The 24,121-nt window shown below is 36.6% G+C and overlaps 2 protein-coding genes across 2 annotated transcripts; one reads left to right on the plus strand and one right to left on the minus strand.

Moving 5' to 3' along the window:
• Positions 1–5,682: 5,682 nt before the first annotated feature.
• LOC133824687 (uncharacterized) lies at positions 5,683–6,583 on the minus strand. Its single transcript, XM_062257650.1, has 2 exons — positions 5,861–6,583; positions 5,683–5,817 (listed from the first exon to the last, which is right to left on the minus strand). Exons 1-2 carry the CDS (start codon positions 6,581–6,583, stop codon positions 5,683–5,685), a joined length of 858 nt encoding a protein of 285 aa, XP_062113634.1.
• A 12,102-nt stretch (positions 6,584–18,685) lies between these two features.
• LOC133822979 (pentatricopeptide repeat-containing protein At1g26460, mitochondrial) lies at positions 18,686–23,137 on the plus strand. The gene is made up of 7 exons (XM_062255491.1): positions 18,686–19,354; positions 20,183–20,405; positions 20,516–20,998; positions 21,543–21,749; positions 22,167–22,304; positions 22,394–22,582; positions 22,756–23,137. The coding sequence occupies exons 1-6, from the start codon at positions 18,747–18,749 to the stop codon at positions 22,580–22,582; spliced, it is 1,848 nt and encodes a 615-aa protein (XP_062111475.1). The 5' UTR covers positions 18,686–18,746; the 3' UTR covers positions 22,756–23,137.
• The last annotated feature ends 984 nt before the right edge of the window (positions 23,138–24,121 follow it).

Here is a 24,121-nt window from a genome sequence, read left to right on the forward strand (position 1 = left end):
CACAACAGGTACCTCATTTGTACTACCACTACCTATCTGGTACGAATACCATGTTTGTACTCCGATTCCTTTCGACTTTGCATGAATCGCTATGAGGCAATCCCCACTTCATTCCTAAGGGTGCGTGGAATAGGTTCTTGACCTTACCTCATATTAGACCCACAGCAAGAGTGGTGTCCCGTCACCAGCTCCTATCAAGGGGAGCGACTGAGCCCCTCTAACGAGGCCCACTATATAGGCAACTCTTAGTGGCACGGACATGACGTGCTGAGGTGGGGGTGTCTGTCGCGAGCCCCTGGCGCGGCTGATGCGTGGGCAAGGCAAGGGTGTTGTGTCGGCCTCACGACCCCCTGGCGCGGCTGATACGTGGGCGAGGCGAGGGCATGGTGTCGACCTTGCGACCCCCTGGCGCGGCTGATGCGTGGGAGAGGCGCTGGTGTGGTGTCGGCCTCGCAAGCCCTTGGCGCGGCAGGTGCGTGGGCGAGGCCTTGGTGTGGTGTCGGCCTCGCGAGCCCTTGGCGCGGCAGGTGCGTGGGCAAGGCACTGGCCTCACGAGCCCTTGGCGCGGCAGGTGCGTGGGCGAGGCGAGAGCGTGGTGTCGGCCTCGCGACCCCCTGGTGCGGCTGATGCGTGGGTGAGGCGCTGGTGTGCTGTCGGCCTCGCGAGCCCTTGGCGCGGCAGGTGCGTGGGCGAGGCGCTGGCCTCACGAGCCCTTAGCGCGGCAGGTGCATGGGCGAGACGCTGGCCTCGCGAGCCCTTGGCGCGGCAAGGTGCACGAGCGAGGCGAGGGTGTGGTGCCGGCCTCGCGTGACGCTCCTGCGCCTGATCCTTCTATGCAAGACAGGGCCTCGCTGGGGTGCATGTGGCTGTGACGCGTGAGCCGCCTCGCTGGGTGCGCCGAGAGGTGGTGCGAGGCTGGGGCTTCGCGAGACACACATGCGCCGAGAGGTGGTGCGAGGCAGTTGCAAGATGACGGTGACCCGAACGTCCCGCGGCTCAGACTTGTATTTAGGTCTTCATGGGACCTTAGCATGTGCCTTGGATCTTTTACAAGCCTGGAATATTGAGCATCCACAAAGGCCATACTTCACGGCTCACAAGGTGTTGCTTCCCTTGGGACCATCTCCCGGTTTCACAAGACTTATAGGTCTGAGCCTGATAATGTGACTAAGTGTCCTTTAGCCTTGTATTTTAACCATGTACTGGGGATTTTTTTTCTTGGTGGATTTTTGGCATCCACAAAATTCATGTCAATATTGTGTAACAACAAATTTACACAATAAAGGGTAATATTTGGAAGTTACAAATTTGTAACACCAAATATGTTACATTATTTGGATATATCTCATATATCTAAATATTGTAACTCTCTATTATATGTTACAATATGTGACACTCTTTGTCACATTTATTTAATCTAAAACATTATATTATAATATAATATAATATTACATTATATTATAAAATAATATAACAGTTAGAATACTAACCACTCAGAATTGAGATTGAATTGACCTATGGTCAACTATATGATATGACTAGAATAGATAATAACGATATGTTTACTTATCCTATCTACTGTCAATATCAGTCCAGTCCGATGTAACAAATACATTCGATCTTATCCATTTTGTTAATGTTCTGGAAAGAACATAACACTACAATGTGTAAGTAGATCATATCGTAGATTGGCAAGTCAGTGTAAATCCTATGCATTGACTAATCTTAGGACTAACTTATGTTTGAACATATAATCATATTTATATTCCACTGTGATTACATCACTATAAATATGATTAGTTATATACTCGAGATTTAATAGAAGTTTATATTAAACAAATAATCATTAAAATAAACACATGTGAGCAAAGTGATTAGCCAAGTCAAAAAATGATTTCTATTCTTTTATTGATAATAAATGAGATTACAAAGAAATTGAGTTTTAATTAGGGCATAAAACCCCAACAGTCAATGCATGTTATCGATTATGCATGGTGACATTAAAGAAAGATATATGGTTATTGAAACTACACACGAGATGTGGGCCATGATAAACACATGCTCAATTTTTGAAATACGGGATAAATTCGATTTACTCAAAATCTCTTCTTTAATATTTTTGAATGCTTGATTCAAAATTATGCCATTAATAATATTTTTCATATGTTTTTGTTTTCAGGAATGCATAAATCTTTTGAGGAAAAGAGTAGTTGCATTGAAACCAAAGCGAAGAAGAAATGATTAAGACAACTGAATAAAGAAAATATTAGTTTAAAAATTTGTTTTGTTTAGTTTAAAAAGATTTAATTTTTGGTCATTTTGAAATAGTTGATTTTCATTATGAAAGAAATTAATAAATTCTTTTTCTAGAAACTATGTTTCTAGATTCCTTTATTTGATGAATGAACAAGTTTAGTATTTCTTTTGAATAATAAAGTTAGTTGTTATTTTTGAAATATACTTGTTCCACCTATTTTATCAATGAGTATAAATGATAATTATGAATTATTATGCAAATCATAGATTTAGTAAGACATCTTATTCCAACCACAATTGAGCGAAACATAAATGTGAATTTATTTTTTAGATTGACTTGTAATTAATTAAATACATATAACAAATAAAAGACAATCTTTTATTGCAACCATTCAATGGTTCTCTCCCTGTTTATATAGTCTATTAATTATTAACCAAAAGACCTTTCTCTAATAAAGGCTAAAAGAAACACATAATCGTTTAGCTAATACATAGAGATGTATGTTGAACATTTTAATGTTCAAAGCTAAAATAAATAATAAATAATAAGTCAATATTGATTGACATCTATTTTAGATATGCATAAACTTTGATCAAATGCAAAGAAAATTTCTAAAAAAATTTATGCAACATGCAAAGTAAAGTCACTTAGAGACTTCTTTGATCTGATCAAAAGGAAGTCTAAACTCGAATTTGGAATTCAAGTAGTTTGCATGTGAACTTGGAATTCAAACCCAATTCACATACAACTAGAATGCTAAGCATAATTAGTGTTGTGGAAATGGAATCTAATCATATTAGAAAAGATTAAATAATTAATAGTGTTTATCGTCTTTATTATTTCCATAATTTTAACACTTGTTATACTATGTGTATGTTTGATTGTACAACATCTAAGACTTAGAAGTTGGGATTCACAAGTGGTTATGTGAATAAATTGAAAATTTTCCATGAAATCATTTAGTGAATCAGTTTAATAATCATAAAAGATTACAAAAGAGTTTGTTTAATAATCATGTCCATGTTACACTTCTTTACAGCCCACCAAGCCTTATGCTCTAGCTCTACCGGTAGACGGCAAGGCTTCCCATACACCAACCGATACAGTGACATACCGATAGGTGTTTTATATGTCATACGATAAGCCCACAAGGCATCATCAAGCCTTGTACTCCAATCTTTTCAGTTTGGATTAACAGTCTTCTCAAGAATCAATTTGATTTCACGATTAGAAACCCCCGCTTGCTCGTTGGCTTGTGGATGATAAGCAACGGTCACCTTATGAGTTACACTATAGCGTCAAAATAATGCTTCTATACTCTTGTTACAAAAATGAGTGCCTCATTCACTAAGTATAGCCTTAGGTGTACCAAAGAGCACAAAAATGTTGGAACGAATGAAATCCACTACTGTTTTTGAATTATCCGTTCTAGTTGCAATTGCTTCTACCCATTTAGACATGTAATCCACTGCCAAAAGAATGTATTCATAGCCAAAAGAAGATGGGAATGGTCCAATGAAATCCATACCCCAAACATAAAAAATCTTAAGAATTAAAATAGGAGTTTGAGGCATTTGATCCTTGGTTGTTATGTTACCAACTCGTTGACAACAATCACATGCCTTATAATTAAGCATAAGAATCTTTGAAAATTGTGGGCCAATAAAAACCGTTGTTGAATATCTTACGAGCTGTCCTCTTAGGTCCAAAGTGTCAACCACAAGCATAAGCATGACAAAAAGCAAGGATGGAATGGGATTCAGATTCAGGTACACACCTTCGAATGATTTGATATGTACAATGCTTCCAAAGATAAGGTTCGTCCCATATGTAGTGGCGAGCATCATGCTTGATCTTGTTTCATTGTGCTTGTGTGAGATCACTTGGTAACTCCTTTGAAGCAAGGTAGTTTACAATGTCGGCATACCAAGGAATAACTTCTTGCATGGCGAGGAGTTGCTCATCAGGAAATTTTTCTTCTATGGGCAAATTATCTTCATCCCGAATAAGATGACTCAAGTGGTCCGCCACCAAATTCTCAGAACCCTTTTTATCTTTTATCTCCAAGTCAAACTCTTGAAGAAGTAGAATCCACCGAATCAACCGAAGCTTGGCTTCTTTCTTTGCCAATAGATAGCGAAGAGCAGCATGATCGGTATAAACAATCACTTTAATTCCAATCAAGTATGACCGAAACTTTTCCAAGGCAAAAATGACTGCCAAGAGCTCTTTTTCAGTGGTGGAATAATTAAGTTAAGCATCATTGAGAGTGCTAGAAGCATAGTATATAACATGAGGAAGCTTGTCAACTCGTTGCCCAAGAACAGCTCCCACGGCATAGTCACTTTCATCACACATGAGTTCAAAAGGTAGTTCCTAATTTGGTGGGTGAATTATAGGAGCTGTAGTCAAAGACTCTTGTAATAAGTTGAAAGCCACTAAACACTTTTCATTAAACTCGAATTTTACATCTTTTTAAAGAAGGTTGCATAGTGGTGTGGAAATTTTAGAGAAATCCTTGATAAATCTCCTATAGAACCCGGCATGCCCAAGGAATGATCTCACTTCTTTCACACTAGTCGGAGATGGTAGAGAACAAAATAAATCAATCTTTGCCTTATCAACCTCTATTACCTTGACTGAAATCACATGATCCAAAACTATACCTTGGTTTACCATAAAATGGCATTTTTCCAAATTAAGCACAAGGTTAGTTTCAATAAACCGTTGGAGTACCAAAGTGAGATTATGAAGGCATCAATCAAATGAGTCACCATAAACACTAAAATAATCCATAAAAACCTCAATAATGTTTTCAATATATTCTAAAAAAAATGCTCATCATACATCGCTGAAAAGTGGCAGGAGCATTACATAACCCAAACGTCATACATCGAAAAGCGAATGTACTAAAATGGCATGTGAAGGTTGTCTTCTCTTGATCTTCAGGAGAAATAACAATCTGATTATATCCCGAATAACCATCAAGAAAACAATAATAAGGATGACCTGCTAACCTCTCAAGCATCTGATCAATGAAAGGTAATGGAAAGTGATCTTTACGAGTTTCCGCATTCAACTTTCGATAGTCTATACAAACTCGCCACCCAGTTTGCATTCTTTTTTGCACCAACTCATTTTCATCGTTCTTTACCACTGTGACTCCAGACTTATTTGGCATTACCTGAACTGGACTCACCCATTGACTGTCGAAAATTGGGTAAATAATACCCACACTAAGAAGCTTCAGTATTTCCTTTTTCACAACCTCCATCATAGGTGGATTTAATCTCTGTTGTGCCTCATGTGTTGGTTTAGACCCATCTTCAAGTAAAATTCGGTGCATGCACATAGAATGGCTAATCCCCTTAATATCAGTAATAGATCAACCAATGGCTGTGTTTATATTCTTGAAGTACTCTTAATCATTTTTCTTCTTGAACTTGGTTAAGATTTCTTGCAATTATAACTGGAAGTGTCTCATTATTCCCCAAGTAAACATATCTGAGATGCTCCGGAAGTGGCTTCAATTCAAGTGTAGGAGCTTGAACAATTGATGACTGCAATTTCTCATTAGAAATCAGTAAAATCTAGAAATGCAACCTTCTTAAAAGTCTTGTTAAAACCACTATTGAGTGTGGTTATGACATCCATGATCTCATCAGAAAAATCTTCATCGGTCAACACAAGATGCTCTCTCAACGCAACCTCCAAACAATCTTCATTATGCAAATCTAAGACTTGTTGAGAAAGGATATCCAACACATCAAGAAAGAAAACAACGTGTACATCATTTGGATACCTCATAGCCTCAAAAATATTGAATCGAATTGTCTCCCCATCAAATTCCATGGTCAATGTACCGTGATGCACATCAAGCTTAGTTCTTGTAGTTTTCATGAATGGTCTTCCCAACAAAATTAGAGTGGAGCATGGAATAGATTCATCTTCCATATCAACAACATAAAAATCAGCTGGAAACACCAATTCATTCACTTGAACTAAAACATCTTCTATTACACCCCTAGGATAAGCATTTGACTTATCATCAAGTTGAATAATCACCCATGTTTCTTCAAGTGGACCGAGATTCAATGAAGTATAAATGGAGAATGGTATGACATTTATAGAGGCTCCCAAATCCAACATACAACGCTCAATTCTTTTATTACCAATAGTGCAAGGGATAGTAAAAGTATCAGGATCTTTACACTTTGGGGGAAGCATCTTTTGAAGAACTACAGAAACATTATCCCCCACACTAACTTTTTCATTACCCCTCAACTTATGCTTATTTGTGCACAACTCTTTCAAAAAACTTGGCATAGCATGGCACTTGTTTAATAGCGTCAAGAAGAGGAATATTCACTTCTACCTTTCGGAATGTATCAAGAATTTCCTTGTCAAACTCTTCCTTTTTAGTCTGCTTGGGAAAGGAGGTGGGGTGACAAAAGTAGGCTTAGGGTTTGGTTGTCTAAGGTTGGTTGGCTTTGGAGGAACATCTTCATCAACTGAGCAATCAACTTGTGGCTTGGATGACAATTTACTAGGCATTGGAGGACTAGGTGGATCATATTACTTCCCACTTCTCAACGTTATTGCACTAGCATTCTCCTTGGGATTCATCTCAGGTTGTGAAGGCAATTTATTAGACAAATGAGTTTCCAACCTATTATATGATGCTGATAGTTGTCCTACCTGATTCTCCAAACTTTTGATGGAAGCTTGGGTAGTTTTATGAAATTGAAGAGTATTTGTAGAAATTGCATTGATTAAATCCTCAGTAGAGGGTTTGGCACTTGGTGGTGGAGCAGCTTGAGGTGCTTGTGATGGTCTAGGTACAAAATTCTGTTGATATCGTTGTTGCAAAGTGAAAGAAGGTGGTCTCACAGGTGTAGACTGTGGAGCAACTTGTTGTTGATTCCCATAACGAAGATTTGGATGATCATGCCAGCCAGGATTATAAGTTTGTGAAAAGGGTTCATAGTACATATGACGTAATTGACCAGGGAAATTTCCTACAGCATTAACACCCTCAGTTTCTCCCTCAAATAAAGTAGGGCAAGTATCAGTAGCATGCCCCACAACCTAACAAATTCCACATGGCCGCACCTGTTGGCCTAAAGCAAGTTGTTGTACCACTGCAATCAATTGGGCCAATTGTTGACCAAGCTAATTAGCATTAGAGGTGTTCACTTCATTAGCTGATTTGGGTGGTGGAGTAGGATCTTGACGAATGCCAAACTATTGTGAGTTACCAGCCATATTAGAAATCAAGCTCCTGGCTACAGCAGGAGTCTGATCAACTAGTGCACCCCCACTAGCTGCATCAATCATACTCTTATCTAGTGATTGTAATCCTTCATAAAAGTACTAGATGAGGAGTTGTTCAGTTATTTGATGATGAGGGAAACTAGCACACAACTGCTTAAATCTCTCCTAATATTCATACAAAGACTCCCTTGTGTATTGCCTTATACCGCAGATCTCTTTCCTTATGCTTCCAACTTTAGATGCTGGAAAATATCATTCCAGGAACATGGTCTTCATACCATTCCAGGTTTCAACAGTACCATGTGGAAGATAGTACAACCACTCTTTAGCTGCATCCTTCATGGAGAAAGGAAAAGCTCGCAACTTAATTTGTTCTTCAGTCACTGCAGTAGGTTTCATACTAGAACAGACAATATGAAACTCCTTCAAATGTTTATTCGGGTCCTCACCAGCCAACCCATGGAAAGAGGGCATTAAGTGAATGAGGCCTGACTTCAACTCAAAGTTAACATCTAAAGGTGGATACTGGATGCAAAGCGGTTGTTGGTCAAGATCTGGCGCTGCCAACTCTTTCAACGTCCTTTTTTGGGCCATTGTTCTATAGGATCGAACTGAATCATCAGAATCAGATTCGTTGTCAGACGATAATGGCTCTTTAACAGACTCTGCACGTTGATAATGACACTAAAAGAGTGGATTATTAGTGATAGTTCTGGAAGAGTGTGATGCAGACGATGCCTCAAGATAATCTTTAATCTTTTGTAGTCGATCTTGTGTATCGTCCTCACCAGGCATATACACCTGACAATTCCACAGTAAAAACTAATTAGATGCAAACAAATAAATTTGAATAATAAAAAGAATAACAATAGTTCCTAGCAACGGCGCCAAAAATTTGATGTGTGTCGTATACCACAACAAATTTAACAATTATTTTTCTTTCACTACTTCCAATTATTTTAGTTTAATAGCAAGCACAGGTCGAACCCACGAGGACTATCGCTCACTTTATTATTAAATAATTAACACTAAAACTTAAAAGGGGGATTTAGATTTTGAACTCAAAATTAAATAGCATAAACTAGAAAGTAAATAAAAATTGATATTACAATATTAAGAAACAGTTAAAGGTTAATCTCCACCCTCAACAATCATTCACAATCACTAATAATAAATATTATTCCAATTTCTCAATTAAACTATTAACCTTGCAGATAACGCTGAAGCAGACAATTATCCTAGTCTCCCTATTATAAGTAATCAAGGTGAACCGCTCAATAATTAACTCTTTTAGCTAAGCAATAAATCTATGAAACATACAATCTATTTAACTTAGATAAAGCATTAATTTCTATGGAGACAAGTTAATCTAGGCAATAAATTAATGAAGTATATAATTCATTTAACCTAGGTTCTATTTTTCATCACAATCAACAATTCTTTTGACATCACTACCAATTGCAATTTATCACTTACACTTAGAATCCTAAACTATTAGGTGAGTAGTAATTCTAAGATGACAATTAAATAATGTAAAACCTTAATTAGTTGGCCACCTAACAAGAAATCACAAAATTCATAACATTCAATTGGAAAAATAGAAACAATTTAATATTGAGAGAAATTAAAGAACAATATTCATTAACAACAATCAAGAATTCATGTCTTGGGTTTTGAATTAACCCTTAACCTAAAAAGAACCTACTCCATAATAGTAATCATAATCACAAACATTATTATAATTAAAATTAAAGAGATTAAGGGAAGAAAAGAAACTTGATTGATGAACAATAGTGTTGTAGTAGTCTCTCCAGTCCTTTCTGAGTCTTTTTCTCTCAAAAACCGTAATAAAAACTTAATCTCAAATTAACCCTAATAATTTTGTATAGTCTCCTTTAAATTCTATTTAAAATGTAATTAAAAATCTGAAAACAACGTCGCAGGCCACAGCCTGGAAAATGCGTGTCGCGGCCCAAAACAAAATATGAGCAGAAATTGGTCACGCAGGCCGTGGCCTGAAAAAACTGGGTAGCGGCCCAACTTCACTTTTCTTCACAGTAGGCAGCGGGTTGAAAAATCTGGGCAGTGGCCTGTCTGGAACATAAAATCTGAAACGTCAATTCCAATTAAAGTGCCGCATCCTGAATTTTATGGGTCGCGACCTATCTTCAATTTCTTTAATTCTCGACCTTAGATAGCTTGTACGCTGCCGCAACTTCAATATTTCAATCCTGAAAGCCTGGAATGTTCCTAAAACTTCATTTTAACCTCATCTCAGTGAGTCTCTTTTCAACCTATGATTTATAAACTACACTTGCCATCAAATGTCAGATTTATCATCATAAAATGCAATGTAGAAAATATGGTGTAGAATCACGAAACTAAGTTAAAACTACTAAAAATGCTACCATAACACCATTTAAGCATGGAAAAACTTAACAAATATTAATATAAAAATGACCTTATCAGGTCGTCATCTTTTCCTTAAAAAGATTAACACCTTATTTTGTGGGAGATTGATTTTAATTAAATAAAAGAAAAATGCAAGATCCCTGAAAAGGGAATAGCATAACACACCTGACACAGTCCAAGGACTGTGCCATGCGTGTACCACATATACAGATATTGTATTTGTATAGTTTTTATTTTATTTATTTAATTATTTAATAATTTTTTAAAAAAAATTCAAGTTTGGTAAGTTAGATATTTACCTAAATCAAATCCTATCATCAATATGATATTTTAATATATTACTATTATTATTATGAATAATAAGGTGATAGAAAAATCTCTATATGATATAGAAGAAGAAGAAAAAATAGATATACACAATAGAAATACATAATAACAAAAAAAAGACACAACAATACGAAGACAATTCATAATAGTTCTCAGAGTTTTTGTCAGACAAAACTATTTCTTCTTGTCCTTCTTTATTCTAGCCATTCTCAGACCATAATCTAAGTTCTCATGTGCTAAGAAATACTTGTGATTCCTAAAATACAAACCCATGTTCTCTATGTGCCCACACACATCTTGAGGTGTAGAGAACACTCCGAAAGATTATGGTTTGAGTGCTCAAAGCTTTGGATAGGAAGATCGAAAAAAAAAACACGAAAAGACTCAAGAACACTTGATAGGCTTCAAGACGTAAAAGTTTATGTTCTTGATTTTTGTTTTGTTTATATGTTGTATATAAATATATTGTATACATATATTTGTTGCATGATTAATAGTATTGTATGTTAATGTTTCTGGATTGTTTTCTTAGTCATATAAATTGTTTATATGATTAATGAAATTTTTTTGTTGTTGATGTTCTTAATAAATCAACACAATGGGCCCACCACACAAATTTTTTCGCTGCGTGCTCTGAATGTTTTCAAACATCCACCCCTCTCAGTGGCGAAACTCTAAGGACGACACAATCTCCCGCTTGGAATTCCACATTTTTGCGCCTCAGATTTGAAAAACTTTCCTGTCTCCTCTGTGACGCGAGCATCCAAGTTCTAATCTTTTATACGGCCTCATTGGTCCTTTGAACTACTTCAGGACCCAAGTATTTCCTTTCACCCATGTCCTCCTAGTGAATGGGCGACCTACACCTCCTACCATACAACATCTCGTAAAGAGCCACCCCAATGGCCAACTGGTAGCTGTTATTGTAGGAAAATTCTATAAACGGCAAATACTTGCTTTAGGACCCTTGAAAGTCCAAAACGCATGCCCAAAGGATGTCTTCCAGTATTTGAATCGTCCTCTCTGACTGACCATCTGTCTGAGGATGGTGAGCTGTACTGAATTTCAACTGGGTTCCCATAGCCTTCTGCAGACTTCCCAAAAACTTGGAAGTAAAGATGGGGTCCCGATCTGATACGATAGACCTAGGAGCCCCATGGATACATAATATTTCTTTCACATAAAGATCAGCATATTGATCCACTGTATAGTTCATCCTTACTGGTAAGAAGTGGACTGATTTGGTATATCAATCTGCAATCACCCACACTGAATCATGCTGACCCATTGTCCTGGGTAACCCAACTACAAAGTACATAGTGACGTCCTCCCATTCCCATTCAGGGATACCCATAGGTTGTAATAACCTTGCCGGTCTCTGATGTTCAACCTTAACTTGCTAAGATGTCAGGCACTTAGCTACATACTCAGTCACGTCTTTCTTCATCCCAAGCCACCAATACAAGGTTTTCAGATCTTGGTACATCTTTGTGCTGCCTGGATGTAATGAATATGGTGTCGTGTGAGATTCATCTAGAATCACTCGCCTGATAGTAGAATCCATCGGGACACAAATTCGCTCCTTGTATCTCTGCAAATCTATCTGAAACTGCATAGTCCTTAGCCACTCTAGCTAGGATGTCCCCCCTGCGCCTCATCAACTGAGGATCACTCAACTAGCCCTCCTTTATCCTTTACAAAAGAGTGGACTTCAAGGTGACGTTGGCTAACCGACCCACCACTAACTCAATCTCTGCTCGAGTCATATCTTCTGCCAATACCTTCGATATCTGCCTCAAACTGAATAACTATCCCGGACCTCTGGGTGCTCAAGGCATCTACAACCACGTTGACTGTCCCTGGGTGGTAAAGAATCTCACAATCATAATCTTTTGCTAACTCCCGCCAACACCTCTGTCTCATGTTTAGATCCCTTTGGGTAAAGAAATACTTTAAGCTCTTGTGGTCAGTGTATATCTCACTCTTTTCCCCATAAAGTTAGTGTCGCCATATCTTTAGTGCAAACACCACTGCTGCTAACTTCAAATCATGTGTAGGGTATTGCTGTTCATTTTCTTTCAACTGTCGTGATGCATAAGCGATCACCTTCCCTACCTGCATAAGGACACAGCCTAACCTCTGCCTTGACGCATCACGGTAAACCACAAACTTCTCCTGATCTGATGAAAGACTTAGTACTAGAGCTGTAATCTATCGTCGCTTCAACTCCTAGAAGTTGTTCTCACATTTGTCTCACCATACAAACCTCTGATTCTTGTGTGTCAGTTCTTTCAGTTGTGTAGTAATCCTTGAGAACCCTTCCACAAAGAGTCGGTAGTATCCTGTCAATCCAAGGAAGCTCTTGATCTGTGATGCACTTCTAGGCCTTGGCCAATCTCTCAGTGCCTCAATCTTAGCTGGATCAACTTTAGTTCCATCTCTGCTAACAATGAGAGAAAGAAAGGTCACCTGAGGCAACCAGAACTCACACTTTTTGAACTTGTCATACAACCTGTGCTTCCTCAACCTTTGAAGTACCAATCAGAGATGTTTCTCGTGTTTTGCCTCTGTCTAAGAGTAGACTAGGATATCATCGATGACGACAATCACAAACTTGTTGAGGTAGTCCTTGAACACCCTGTTCATCATATCCATAAAAGTTTTTGGGGCATTGGTCAGTCCAAACGACATGACCAGAAACTCATAATGTCCATATCTTGTGCGAAAGGTCGTCTTCAGAATATCCTCATCTTTGATCCTCAACTAGTGATAACTAGATCGAAGATCGATCTCTGAGAATATTGTCCTACCCTGCAATTGATCAAACATGTCATCAATCCACGGTAGTGGGTACTTGTTCTTGATAGTCAGCTTGTTCAATTCCCTGTAATCGATACACATCCTCAGTGTCCCATCCTTCTTCTTAACAAACAACATTGGCCCACCCCACGGTGAGAAGCTGAGTCTAATGAATCCCAAATCCAGTAACTCTTGTAGTTGTACCTTCAACTCTTTCAACTCTGCCAGAGCCATTCTGTATGGTGCTCTAGGTACTAGTTCTGTCCCCGGTGCCAACTCTATTACAAAATCAATCTCCTACTGCGGTGGTAATCCCTGTAGGTCTTTTTAAAATACATCTAAAAACTCACAGACCAATCTAGTCTCTTTCAGCCCAACCGGCACATCCCTAGTGGTATCCACTACGCTCACTAGGAATCTTATGCAACCTCCCTACAATAACTCTCTAGCCTTCAGTGCTAAGATCATCGGAATACGAGGCCCGTTCATAGCACCCACAAATACAAACGAGTTCTCTCCCTTGGGCTTAAAGGTCACCATCCTCCTTTCACAATCTATGGTTGCCCCATACTTGGCTAACCAATCCATGCCCAGAATCATATCAAAATCCTCCATAGCTTGCTCAATCAGGTCTACTGACAACTCTCTACCATCCACCTCTACTGGCAAGGATCTAATTTGTAACGACCCAGATTTTTAAGACTCGATAATGCGGAAATATAAATGTTTTCATTTAACCAAATGTCTCAAAAACTCGTATTAAAAAAACTTTTTAAAAGTCGTATGGCCATACTTAACATTTAATACAAAACATATTTTATAAAGAGTAGAGTGAGCCTAGTTTTATTTCCAAAAATAAAACAGCTTCCCAAAAGGTCGGTCCACATGTACATTCGCAAGGTAGACTCCAACGCTCACTGCTCTGCCTTGCCCTTGTTCTTACCTACAACAGGAAACAACTAGGTAAGCGAAAACGCTTAGTAAGTTCAACTTTAAAACAAACGCATGCAGAGAATTAGGGTTCCGGATCCATCCAGACCCTACACAATCAATTTCAAGAACGCAAAAGCGTCTTGGCAAACTTATGGTCATGCCTGATAACCAATGACAAATTATTTCATAGAAACAGATAAATTCTTGCACCCAGAAAATCCTAGAACAAGTAGATATATTATATCACAACTATTTCTTATCAATAAATAAATCCCTGCACTCAAAAAATTTCAGAGCAAGCATATATAATATATCACAATATAATTTGAGACCAACGCTCGACAACTTCAAACAATTCGGGCATAACACGCCCTCCAGCATAAATGCAAATCTGTAAGAGAGAACCGAGTCTCAACACTAAGATCTAGCCAATAAATATCCACATCAAGGGTAACTATCGTGTTACCTAGGGCATCGCTACTTATCCAAGAGTAAATCCCTCACAAGGGTAACCATCACGTTACCTAGGGCATCACTACTTATCCAAAAGTGTAAACGAAGTTACACAGTTTTACAGAGACTTCTATGTTAATCAGTGGTGCTGGTGAGCAGTCACCCCTAGGGTGTTCAGCCTCACTCAAACTTGGCAACCCCTAGTATCTCTAAGCATTCTCACTGAATGGCCAATATTCACGGCTACTATCCGGGAATAACTTATCAGAGCACTTGCTCGGGTTCTAACAGTTCACTGATTAGGTAAGCATGAGGGCCCCTAGGTCCCATTCATTTTGGCGCCCCTAGGTTTAAACTAGCAATCCTCACCACTTGGCCACTCGTCGCAGTAATGAACCAGACATAAATAAAATCAAGCAGTATGACGGGGATCAGCCGTCTAGAATATGACGGATATCTACCGATCATATTTTCTGAATCAGCACCAACTAGGACTAACGTCTCTAAGCAAACTTTCTACGACAGTGTATATATGTGCATGTGTCTATACTAACGTACAATTCAATAGTCGTTTCATGTTGCAGCCACACAATAGAAGTTGACTTACCTGGAGTCCTTTGCTCTCAGCAAGATTTCACCCTCCAATGTATAATTCAGTTAAGCTTAGCCAATGCTGTAATTATCCATACAGTATACTCGGATTAATTATGGCACTTCACAATTCATTATTATTATTTTGGGCAGCTTGGTCATTTTAAAAATCATTTGTAAGGATTAGAGATCCTTATTTGGTTTTAAACCCATTAAGGAAATTCATACAAAAATATTTGAGACTAAACCCTAAGTCTCGGGGAGACCTACCCTATAGTCTCGATACTTAGGCTCGAGTATCACAATAGTATTTTCCCACAATTCGCTAAAAATCTTATTCTTTAAAAGTTCCGCTATTAACCCGTACTTTCAATAGTTGGTAAGATATATAAAAGATTTTAGCTAGTATTATATCCCGAAAAATAGTAATTAAATTCCTTAATTATTTTTTAAGAAAATAAATTCATAATTTCCCTTTTATTTTTCTTAAGGTTTTAATATCTAAAAACATTTTAAAGAAAATTGCCTAATTTATCTTAATTAGGAAAACCGTTAAAAATTTCTCATCTTGATTAGTTAATTTTTTCCGAAGTCAATTAATCAAGTTTGCTTACTAGAAAAATAATTCACTTAATTATTTTATCAAAATATAGGGTTTTAAACCCTCTTTTAATCTATTAACTTATTAATAAATAAATTCTTTTATTTTTAGAAAGAATAAAAATTATTTAATAAAAATAATTCTCACTAAACTCAAAGTGGTATTTTAGGTCAAAATATGTTTTCAAGACTTACCAAGTTTTTATCTTGCAATAAGCAAAATTTTACTTTTTACCTTAAGTTCCAAAATCTCATTTTTACACTAAGTGTGAAAACACTATTTTTCACATTTTTAACTACATACTTTGTTAGGTCATAACTTGAAATTTACATACCCAATTGTTACCAAAATTTCCCAATTCCATTTTTGGTATGCCATTTAGGTCTTTGTAAAACTTGTATTTTGTTTTAGAGTTCTCACCAAAACCCTTAGGGATTATGGTCCCTATTTTCAAAAATCAACACACAAGCATCATAAAAATTATTGAGCAACTACCATAGCCTTATCACATCACCAATAAGATATTTTAAGCATTAAATATACAAAATAATGCTTAAAAATAAAAACCAAACAATAACAACCATAAAAAGTAAACTTTTTTCCTCTTGTTGTTCTTGCTCCAGGTTTTTGATGTTCCTACTAGCTTTGAGTCCTTCAAAACTCTTTCAATACCTTAACCAACTCCCCCCAACAACATAGATAGTTAGCTATTGAAAGACCTATGGTTAAAAGCTTTACAAAGTCAAGTTTTTTGAAACTTTACCTTATGGAAACCCTTCCTAGACCAAAGCTTAATGCTTCCAAGCCTTCTTAGTGTTTTTGAGGTTGAAGATAGAGAGAAAACTTGAGAGAGAGTTTTAAAAAAAGATGAGAGTGAAAGTGAGAGAGAGAGTGGGGTCGGTTGGGGAGGGTTAGAAGAGCATATCAACTAAAAAAAATATCTAATCACTTGAGTGTTTTTACCATCCACTTGATGCCTTAACCCTTATATTTAAATTGGGATTAAACTAAAAAAAAAATTGGTCAACCCCATTAACTCCTTCACATGGCCGGCCACCACTTATTTTATATATGTGATCATATATATATATTATATAAAAGTTAATAAATATTTCCTAAGAAGAAAAATCTAATTTAACTTCCTATAACATTTTTCACTCTTATTAAGTTTTGAAAACAAAACTTAACACATAATAATTAAATTAAATGTCTCTCACATTTAATTTAATTAATCACACAATAAATTTTAACCTAAGGTCCATTCATGGAATAAAATTCCCCAATTTGGTAAAATTAAGCATTTAACACAAAATGCCTTAAAATTTCCATTTTCCCTTAGATTTATTCTTTTTTACCAAACTTTAATTTTTATGAATGTATTTTATGCCCAAAATATATTTGCCATAGTTTTTCATTTTATTTTATGAGATTTGTACCCGATTAGGGTTTTTGTGTCGGTCTAAGACCGAAAGTCTTATCTTAACTTTTAAACACAAAATTCATAATTTGGCTAGCAATAACTCATGGAAATAAATTCCAAACAAATATAATATTATTTAAAATAATATTCTTAACTCGGGGAAAACAATCCCGACTCGAGTCGTTTCAAGGTATCCGAAACGCAGGACGTTACATAATCCATCTCATAGAAACTACTAGTTCCCTAGTAGGGAATAAGGTCCCAAACCCCACAGTAAAGAAATCACAAGGCCTACACAGTCTATCAACCACTCTACTAGAGACAAACGAATGTGTAGCACTATAATCAATCAATATAGTGTAAACAGACTCAACGCTAGAATTCTAACATGTCACTTTCGAGAACCACCTTCCAGTTAAATGCTCCATGTCTTATTACAAGCCCGTCTATTTTATTCATGTCCTCCAATTCTGCGAGAATCATCCTCTGAACCTGGAATAAAGCTCAGGTGTCAAGCACAGTGACCCTGACTGACCTTAACCACAAGCAGCCATCTGACATTCACTGTTACACAGATAATGGTGTCAATTCTGTATAAGCGACAAGTAGGATATCTCAGGACGACGCCTGACATGGGAAAGCACGCTACTACTCTCCTGACATTGTCAGGAGAATGTTGCTCTATAAAGTAATGGGTTGATACCTCGTATTGGGTCCATTGAGATACGTAGGGGGTTCACCAGCGCTTTAACTGGAGGAATTTACCATTTATTGTACATTTAAGTCCCTATTATGGGAGGTTAATTGTAATTAGTCCTCATCAGGGAACTAATTTCCCTCAGCCATCTATAAATAGGGCTAGGGCACACTTTGTAAGGGATCTTGGATTCATTTTCTTTCTTTCAAAGTATTGCCAAAATGCTGCATGAAAACCTCCATAGAAGCTCAACATTTGCAAGATTTTAACATCCTAATCTAAATATATTTGACTCGTGAACTAGGATTAATTCATAACTTGAACCACCTAAAATCTCGTGTCTCAATATCTATTTCTTTAAGCTTTGTTTAATTAGTTGTTAACAAAATTGCTAGTCAACATGATCTATTTGAACAATTTTACAAAACACAAGGTTTAAAAAGTAATTTGTCAAAACACAAGTTCAAATAGATAATAAGACAAAACATATGTTCTAAAAAAGTATAATCTCGAATATATATAATTGTGGGACACCAATAAATGAAAGCTTTACTTCATTTTCTTTTCTTTTCAATTTTACTTCTTAAAAGTAGAGATACTTGTTAGAGAGACAATAACAATGCAATTTTTTTCGTACCACCGTGTAAGAGATATTTTGGAAACAAAAATAGTATATTGTGTAAATTTCTAAAAAAATATCCTAAAAGTATTTTCACTTTTTGTTCGGGCCAGATATGTGCTAATGAACCCAATTTAGGAACATCTTGATCCCCGAAAGCCCAGCCCAGGTCAGTGTAAATGGGTAATATAGCCCAGTTCGACATTTGAGGCTTATGTCTTGTTCAGTCCATTAATATATGGGCCTGCCAATTGGACCCAGAATATACGCCTGAATTTACCATGTAATCCTTGATCGCCTCGATAACACTGAACTGACCTTCGCTCATCAAAAACCCTAACCAGTCAGTCAAGTTCTCCATCAATGGCGTCCCAAATGGCTATTTTCGGTCGGACCCGAACCCTAGTCAAAACTTTAAGTCAAAACTCTAAATTTAAGTCCATCACCACCTTCGGGTTCTTGAGTCAAGAGCCTCAGCTGGCGGAGTCAAATCACGATCCGGCAACTCCACTTCCCCCGAACCCGGCCTCCGGTAGCCCCCTATACCATGAGAACTGGAGGAGCCCGATCACAAATGCTTCCATGGCTCAGTCGTTGCTTCCTCTTGATTTCTTGCAGCGGTCGTCGACCCCTCACATCCAAGCTTTGTCGCAGTCCCTAGACAGTGCGAGCCTTATGAATTTATTCGCCGATTGGATGGCGTCACAGAACTGGGCTGACATGAAGCAGTTGTTTGAGTACTGGGTTCGGTCGCTAGACAAGAATGGGAAGCCTAACAAGCCTGACGTGAATCTCTTCAACAATTACCTGAGGGCCAATTTGATGACCGGAGCGTCGGCCGGAGAGTTGCTGGATCTGGTGGCCCAAATGGATGAGTATGATGTCAAGCCAAACACAGCGTCGTTTAATCTAGTACTCGAAGTTATGTACCAGGCCAAAGAGACTGAAGCTGCCTTGAAGTTGCTTGAACGGTTGGATATTTTTAACTCCCATTTGATTCATATAAGTATTCATGTTAAATGTGGGTAAATATGTATGTATGTAAATGTATAATTGAGTATTTTACTAAATTGTTGGCATTTATAAGAATATATAGAACTATTTCTATGCTGAAACATTAAGATTGGATTAAGCATTTATTTTTATGATTGGCCTTCTACTTCAAAATGCTTAAAACTTCTTTTTCTGAAATTTACAGCAGAAAAAAAAAACTCAAAAGAAACTAATGATAATGAACAAAAATAATTGCCGTTTCATAGTTGCTAGTGTGCTTAAAAACAAAATAAGCACTGAGAACTAAAAATGAGAATTCTGAGAAAACTGATTTTTCAATTCAGTTTGTATTTTGTGTTAGGCTCTGTTCTAGGCTCCTTGTTAAAACCTCAAATAAATAAACAAATAAAGAAAAGAAGTTTTTTTGGGGGGGAATTGAGGTTTACCTTCTAAGGCTATATATTGTCTATTTGCCAAGTCACACAAGAGGAAAATTACAAAATATGGAAGGCAGCTTTAGAGAAAACCATTCTATCTGATGACAGTTCAATTAAAACCGACCCCCCTAGTGTTTTCGAGGAAATTTTATGGTTATATGAATGTGTTTTACAGACAATGCATTGCTGTAGTGGTGATTGAAAACAAAGATTTATGTGCTTGAGTAAGCTAGTTGTATCGTGTCTAATGGCCATGAGGGTGTTTTAAATCAGGAATCTAGTTAAGCATTTTGGTACATATACTTATCTATTTGTAATCACATTGACTTATCTCATTCTCACTGACCCTTTTCTTTTCAAATTTTTCAGGATGCTGCAAACTGGGAAAGAATCTCTGCCTGATGATGAATCGTATAACTTGGTTCTTGCCTTGCTTTTTCAGACCAACAGAATTAATGACGGCGTCAAATATATAGACTTGGCATTAAAATCTGGCTATACATTGTCAGTGAAGGTGTTTACAGATTTCGTTCGAGTCTGTCTCAAAACTCGCAGGCTGGATGCCTTGGTTTCGATTATTGAGAAGTGCAAGGTATGTAATTGATACTTACTACTACATTTTGAGTTGTAGTTACAGGTGCAAAATTTAGAATAATATTTAGTTATTTACTTGTGTAATTTGGTTTTAATTGGAGTTATCAGTCAATGGAACAAAACAAATCTCTTTGTCCTCCCTGGGCAACGTGCAACCTCATTGCAGATCTTTCATTGCAAGAGGACAATAGCAAGTTAGCTTATCATGCCCTGGAGTTTTTGGCCAAGTGGATTGCTAGAGGTGAACAAGCAAGGCCTTCTGTTTCTCTTTCTGTGGATGAAGGATTACTTGTGTCAGCACTTGGAACTGCTGGTAGAACTTACAATTCTAATCTCTTGGATGCATCGTGGGCAATCCTAAAGCGCTCATTGCGTCAAAAGAAGGCCCCTAATCCTGAATCTTACCTTGCAAAGATATATGCCTTGGCATCGTTGGGGGAGCTACGGAGAGCTTTTAGTACGTTAAATGAGTTTGAGTCTGCTTATGAACATTCCAATAAAATAGCAGAAGCTCAACTATTTTGTCCATTCACCTCTTTATCTCCATTGGTTGTGGCATGTTCCAAGAAAGGTTTTGAGACTTTAGATGCAGTATGTCTTTCTATCCATTAAATACGATAGCTTCAGTTTGCTACAATCTTGTGAATATCCTTTATCCTTTCCCTTTACCTTCATTTATATATGTGTTCAATAATACTATTAATTTTTTTTGTTCTTTTAGAAGTAACATATGTATAACAAGTAACTCTGCATAATAACATATAGCTTATCATAACTTACTGAAAACAAGAAGATACACACGTGTGACAATTGATACTTTTGAAATCCCTAAGGATACACTTGTTGATAATTCTTCTGCTATTGTATATACACTTTAATAAACATTTAAACAAGTAAATGCGTGCAACTATAGTTATAACTTAATGATACAAGAAGATAGGCATATATTTTATTACTATAGATTTTTTTTAGAAGTCCTAAGGTTTGAATTGTTGGTAGTTCTTTTGCCTTTTTTTTTCTTTCTTTCATATAATAATAAAGATGGATGAATGTGTGCTTTTTATGTTAATCTGGTATAGAAGGTGAGAATTGTCTGACCTTTATTTATTATTATAATTGTTAATTTCTTTTCCAGGTGTATTTTCAACTGGAGAATTTGAGTCGTGCAGACCCTCCTTACAAGTCAGTCGCTGCTTTGAACTGTGTAATATTAGGATGTGCAAATATTTGGGACCTTGATCGTGCATACCAGACCTTTGAGGCAATTAGTTCTTCCTTTGGGCTGGCTCCTGACGTTCATTCTTACAATGCTCTAATGTATGCTTTTGGGAGGCTCAAGAAGGTGCGCATCTTAGGCTGCATTTTGTCTCACTTCCATAAACGCTCACAAAGACATGCACTTTGTAAGCCCACTGTGGCTTTTAGTTAGTTCGTTATGTTCTCTACCATGCATATAGGTTTTCCAATATGTCTAGAGGTAATCTTGTTCTGCTGCACCCCAATTTATTTTCATGAGAAGTATTCATATAATCATATTAGGTTGATTGTGTGGAAAGAGGGGGAAAAAGTAAAGTTCTCTCGGCAGATAGTGTCATCTTTAGAACGGTCTATTAATGTGGAATAGTGCAGTTCTTTCGAGGCCCTAATTTGCATGCATGTGATGATGCAAATGGGCCTGAACATGGTGGAAAGACACATTTGCATAATATTTGCACAACAGAGACCTATACTTTGCTAATTAATTATGTGATCATGGCAGACATTCGAAGCTTCAAGGGTGTTCGATCACATGCTAAGTTTGGACGCTAAACCCAATGCAAAGTCATACTCGATACTTGTTGATGCTCATCTTGTCAACCGAGATCAAAAAGCCGCTCTCTCTGTTATTGATAGCATGGTAACTTCATTTTTGCAATCAATAGCTTGTGCTTTTTTATTTGCTGTCTATGTGAAGAAGCTAATTCAAGGTGTGATATTTTATGCTAGGTAAATGCCGGTTTTGAGCCATCCAAAGAAACATTGAAGAATACCAGGAGACGATGTATTCGGGAGATGGACTGTGAAAGCGATGATCGTGTGAATTCTTTAGCAACAACATTCAAGATTCGGATGGGTAATGAGAATCGCAGGAACATGCTGTTCAATCTTGACTACAGCAACAAGTTTGCCTCATAGGTAACTATCAGCACAAGTTAAGAGATGCTAGAATCAAAGACAGAATTTTCTAGTTGCTTAATTCTGCATTTTTCTAAATTAAAATAAAATGCTGCATGCGTGCCCCTTGAGTTCTTTGAACATGTCTTTAAGCTTATTTTTGTAATGAATAAGTACCTGTTTTCTCTGTGTAGGTTGGCTTTTTAATGATACGGAAAATCTGAACGCTTCTCATTTGTTTCACCAAGAGAGAGTTCGAGCGTTTTGTTCGATAATTTTCGACAGTGTTTGTAAATTAACTGAGTATACTAAATTTTGAGGCTTGGCAGGATTAATGCTAGGATCAGTCCTTTTTTTATAATGCTCCTTAATTTTGTTTTCCTCTTTCATATTTATTACTATATATTTTTTCTTAATTTGTTAGACTAGAACAGTAAGAAGTAGTTCTGATGTTGAGCGAATAAATTGTAGGAAAAATCAGTTTTTTTAGATAACTGAACAGTGTACTTTTGTCCATCCAGTGATGGATAGGAAAAACATCTTGATGCAGATTAACATATTGTACTTCCATCTTTATTTCAATTTTCTTCATTTAGTTTTAATAATCCTTGTAGAATTTGTTTAACATTTTAATGTTAGTAAAAGAGAATCTCCACATCTTCATCAGATTTCTTGATGTTTTTTCTTGAAAATATCACCGAAACTGTTTTTTACTGCTAAAAAGAGGCCTTAAAGATTTTCGTTTAAAAAAGTTGATATGAAAAATACAATTCAGACCCAATTAATTTAAATATGTTTTACGCCTTATTTGAGAAATTCAATTTTTATATTTAAGTTCTCAATTTTTAATTATTTGAAATTTAAAATGGTTAATAAGAATAAATTGTGAATAAAATGGTCCTTTTTTCTAAAGGGCAAATAAAGTAGGGGTTGAGACATGAAGAACCATATTTTAGCAATGGACGGATCTTCCCAAAAAAATTCTGGTGATCTAATTCCCGGTAACGGTTTTCCAATCGTTAGTGTTCTTGAGAGGCGAATAAATAGATGTGTATTTTTCTCTCATTAATTTATGAAATTTTTGGATTTCTTTTTCCATCTACAATGTTCTTTAGTTGTTTCAACGACAGCGGTTTTCTTGTCGGTTTGATGGATTTTGTTGAGTATATTCTGAATTTGTTCGTGATTTTATATTTAGTTTGTCTATATATTTCATATTGATATATCACTACTTTTCTCTTAGCATTGGATCTGGCATTGTTCATTTGTTTTTATTCTATTCAGTTTTATTTTGGTTCTTCTATGTATTTTCCAAATTTCCTCTGAATTTGATTTTCTGTAAGTATTCTTTTGTTATATTGGTTTGTATATATTTATGTATATTTAATGATTTATCTTTTCCCCTTCCATTTTTTTATTACTTCACTTTCTTAAAAATAAAATATATAAAAATTTAGAAGGAGTTTAAATCTTTAACTAAAAAAATTATTTTTAATTTTTAAAAACTAAAATTTATTTTTTGAAAACAAGTTAAGATGTTTGACTTTGTTTTTATAAAAT

The sequence above is a fragment of the Humulus lupulus genome, chromosome 3, assembly GCF_963169125.1.
Source record: "Humulus lupulus chromosome 3, drHumLupu1.1, whole genome shotgun sequence".
Classification (NCBI taxonomy): Eukaryota; Viridiplantae; Streptophyta; class Magnoliopsida; order Rosales; family Cannabaceae; genus Humulus; species Humulus lupulus.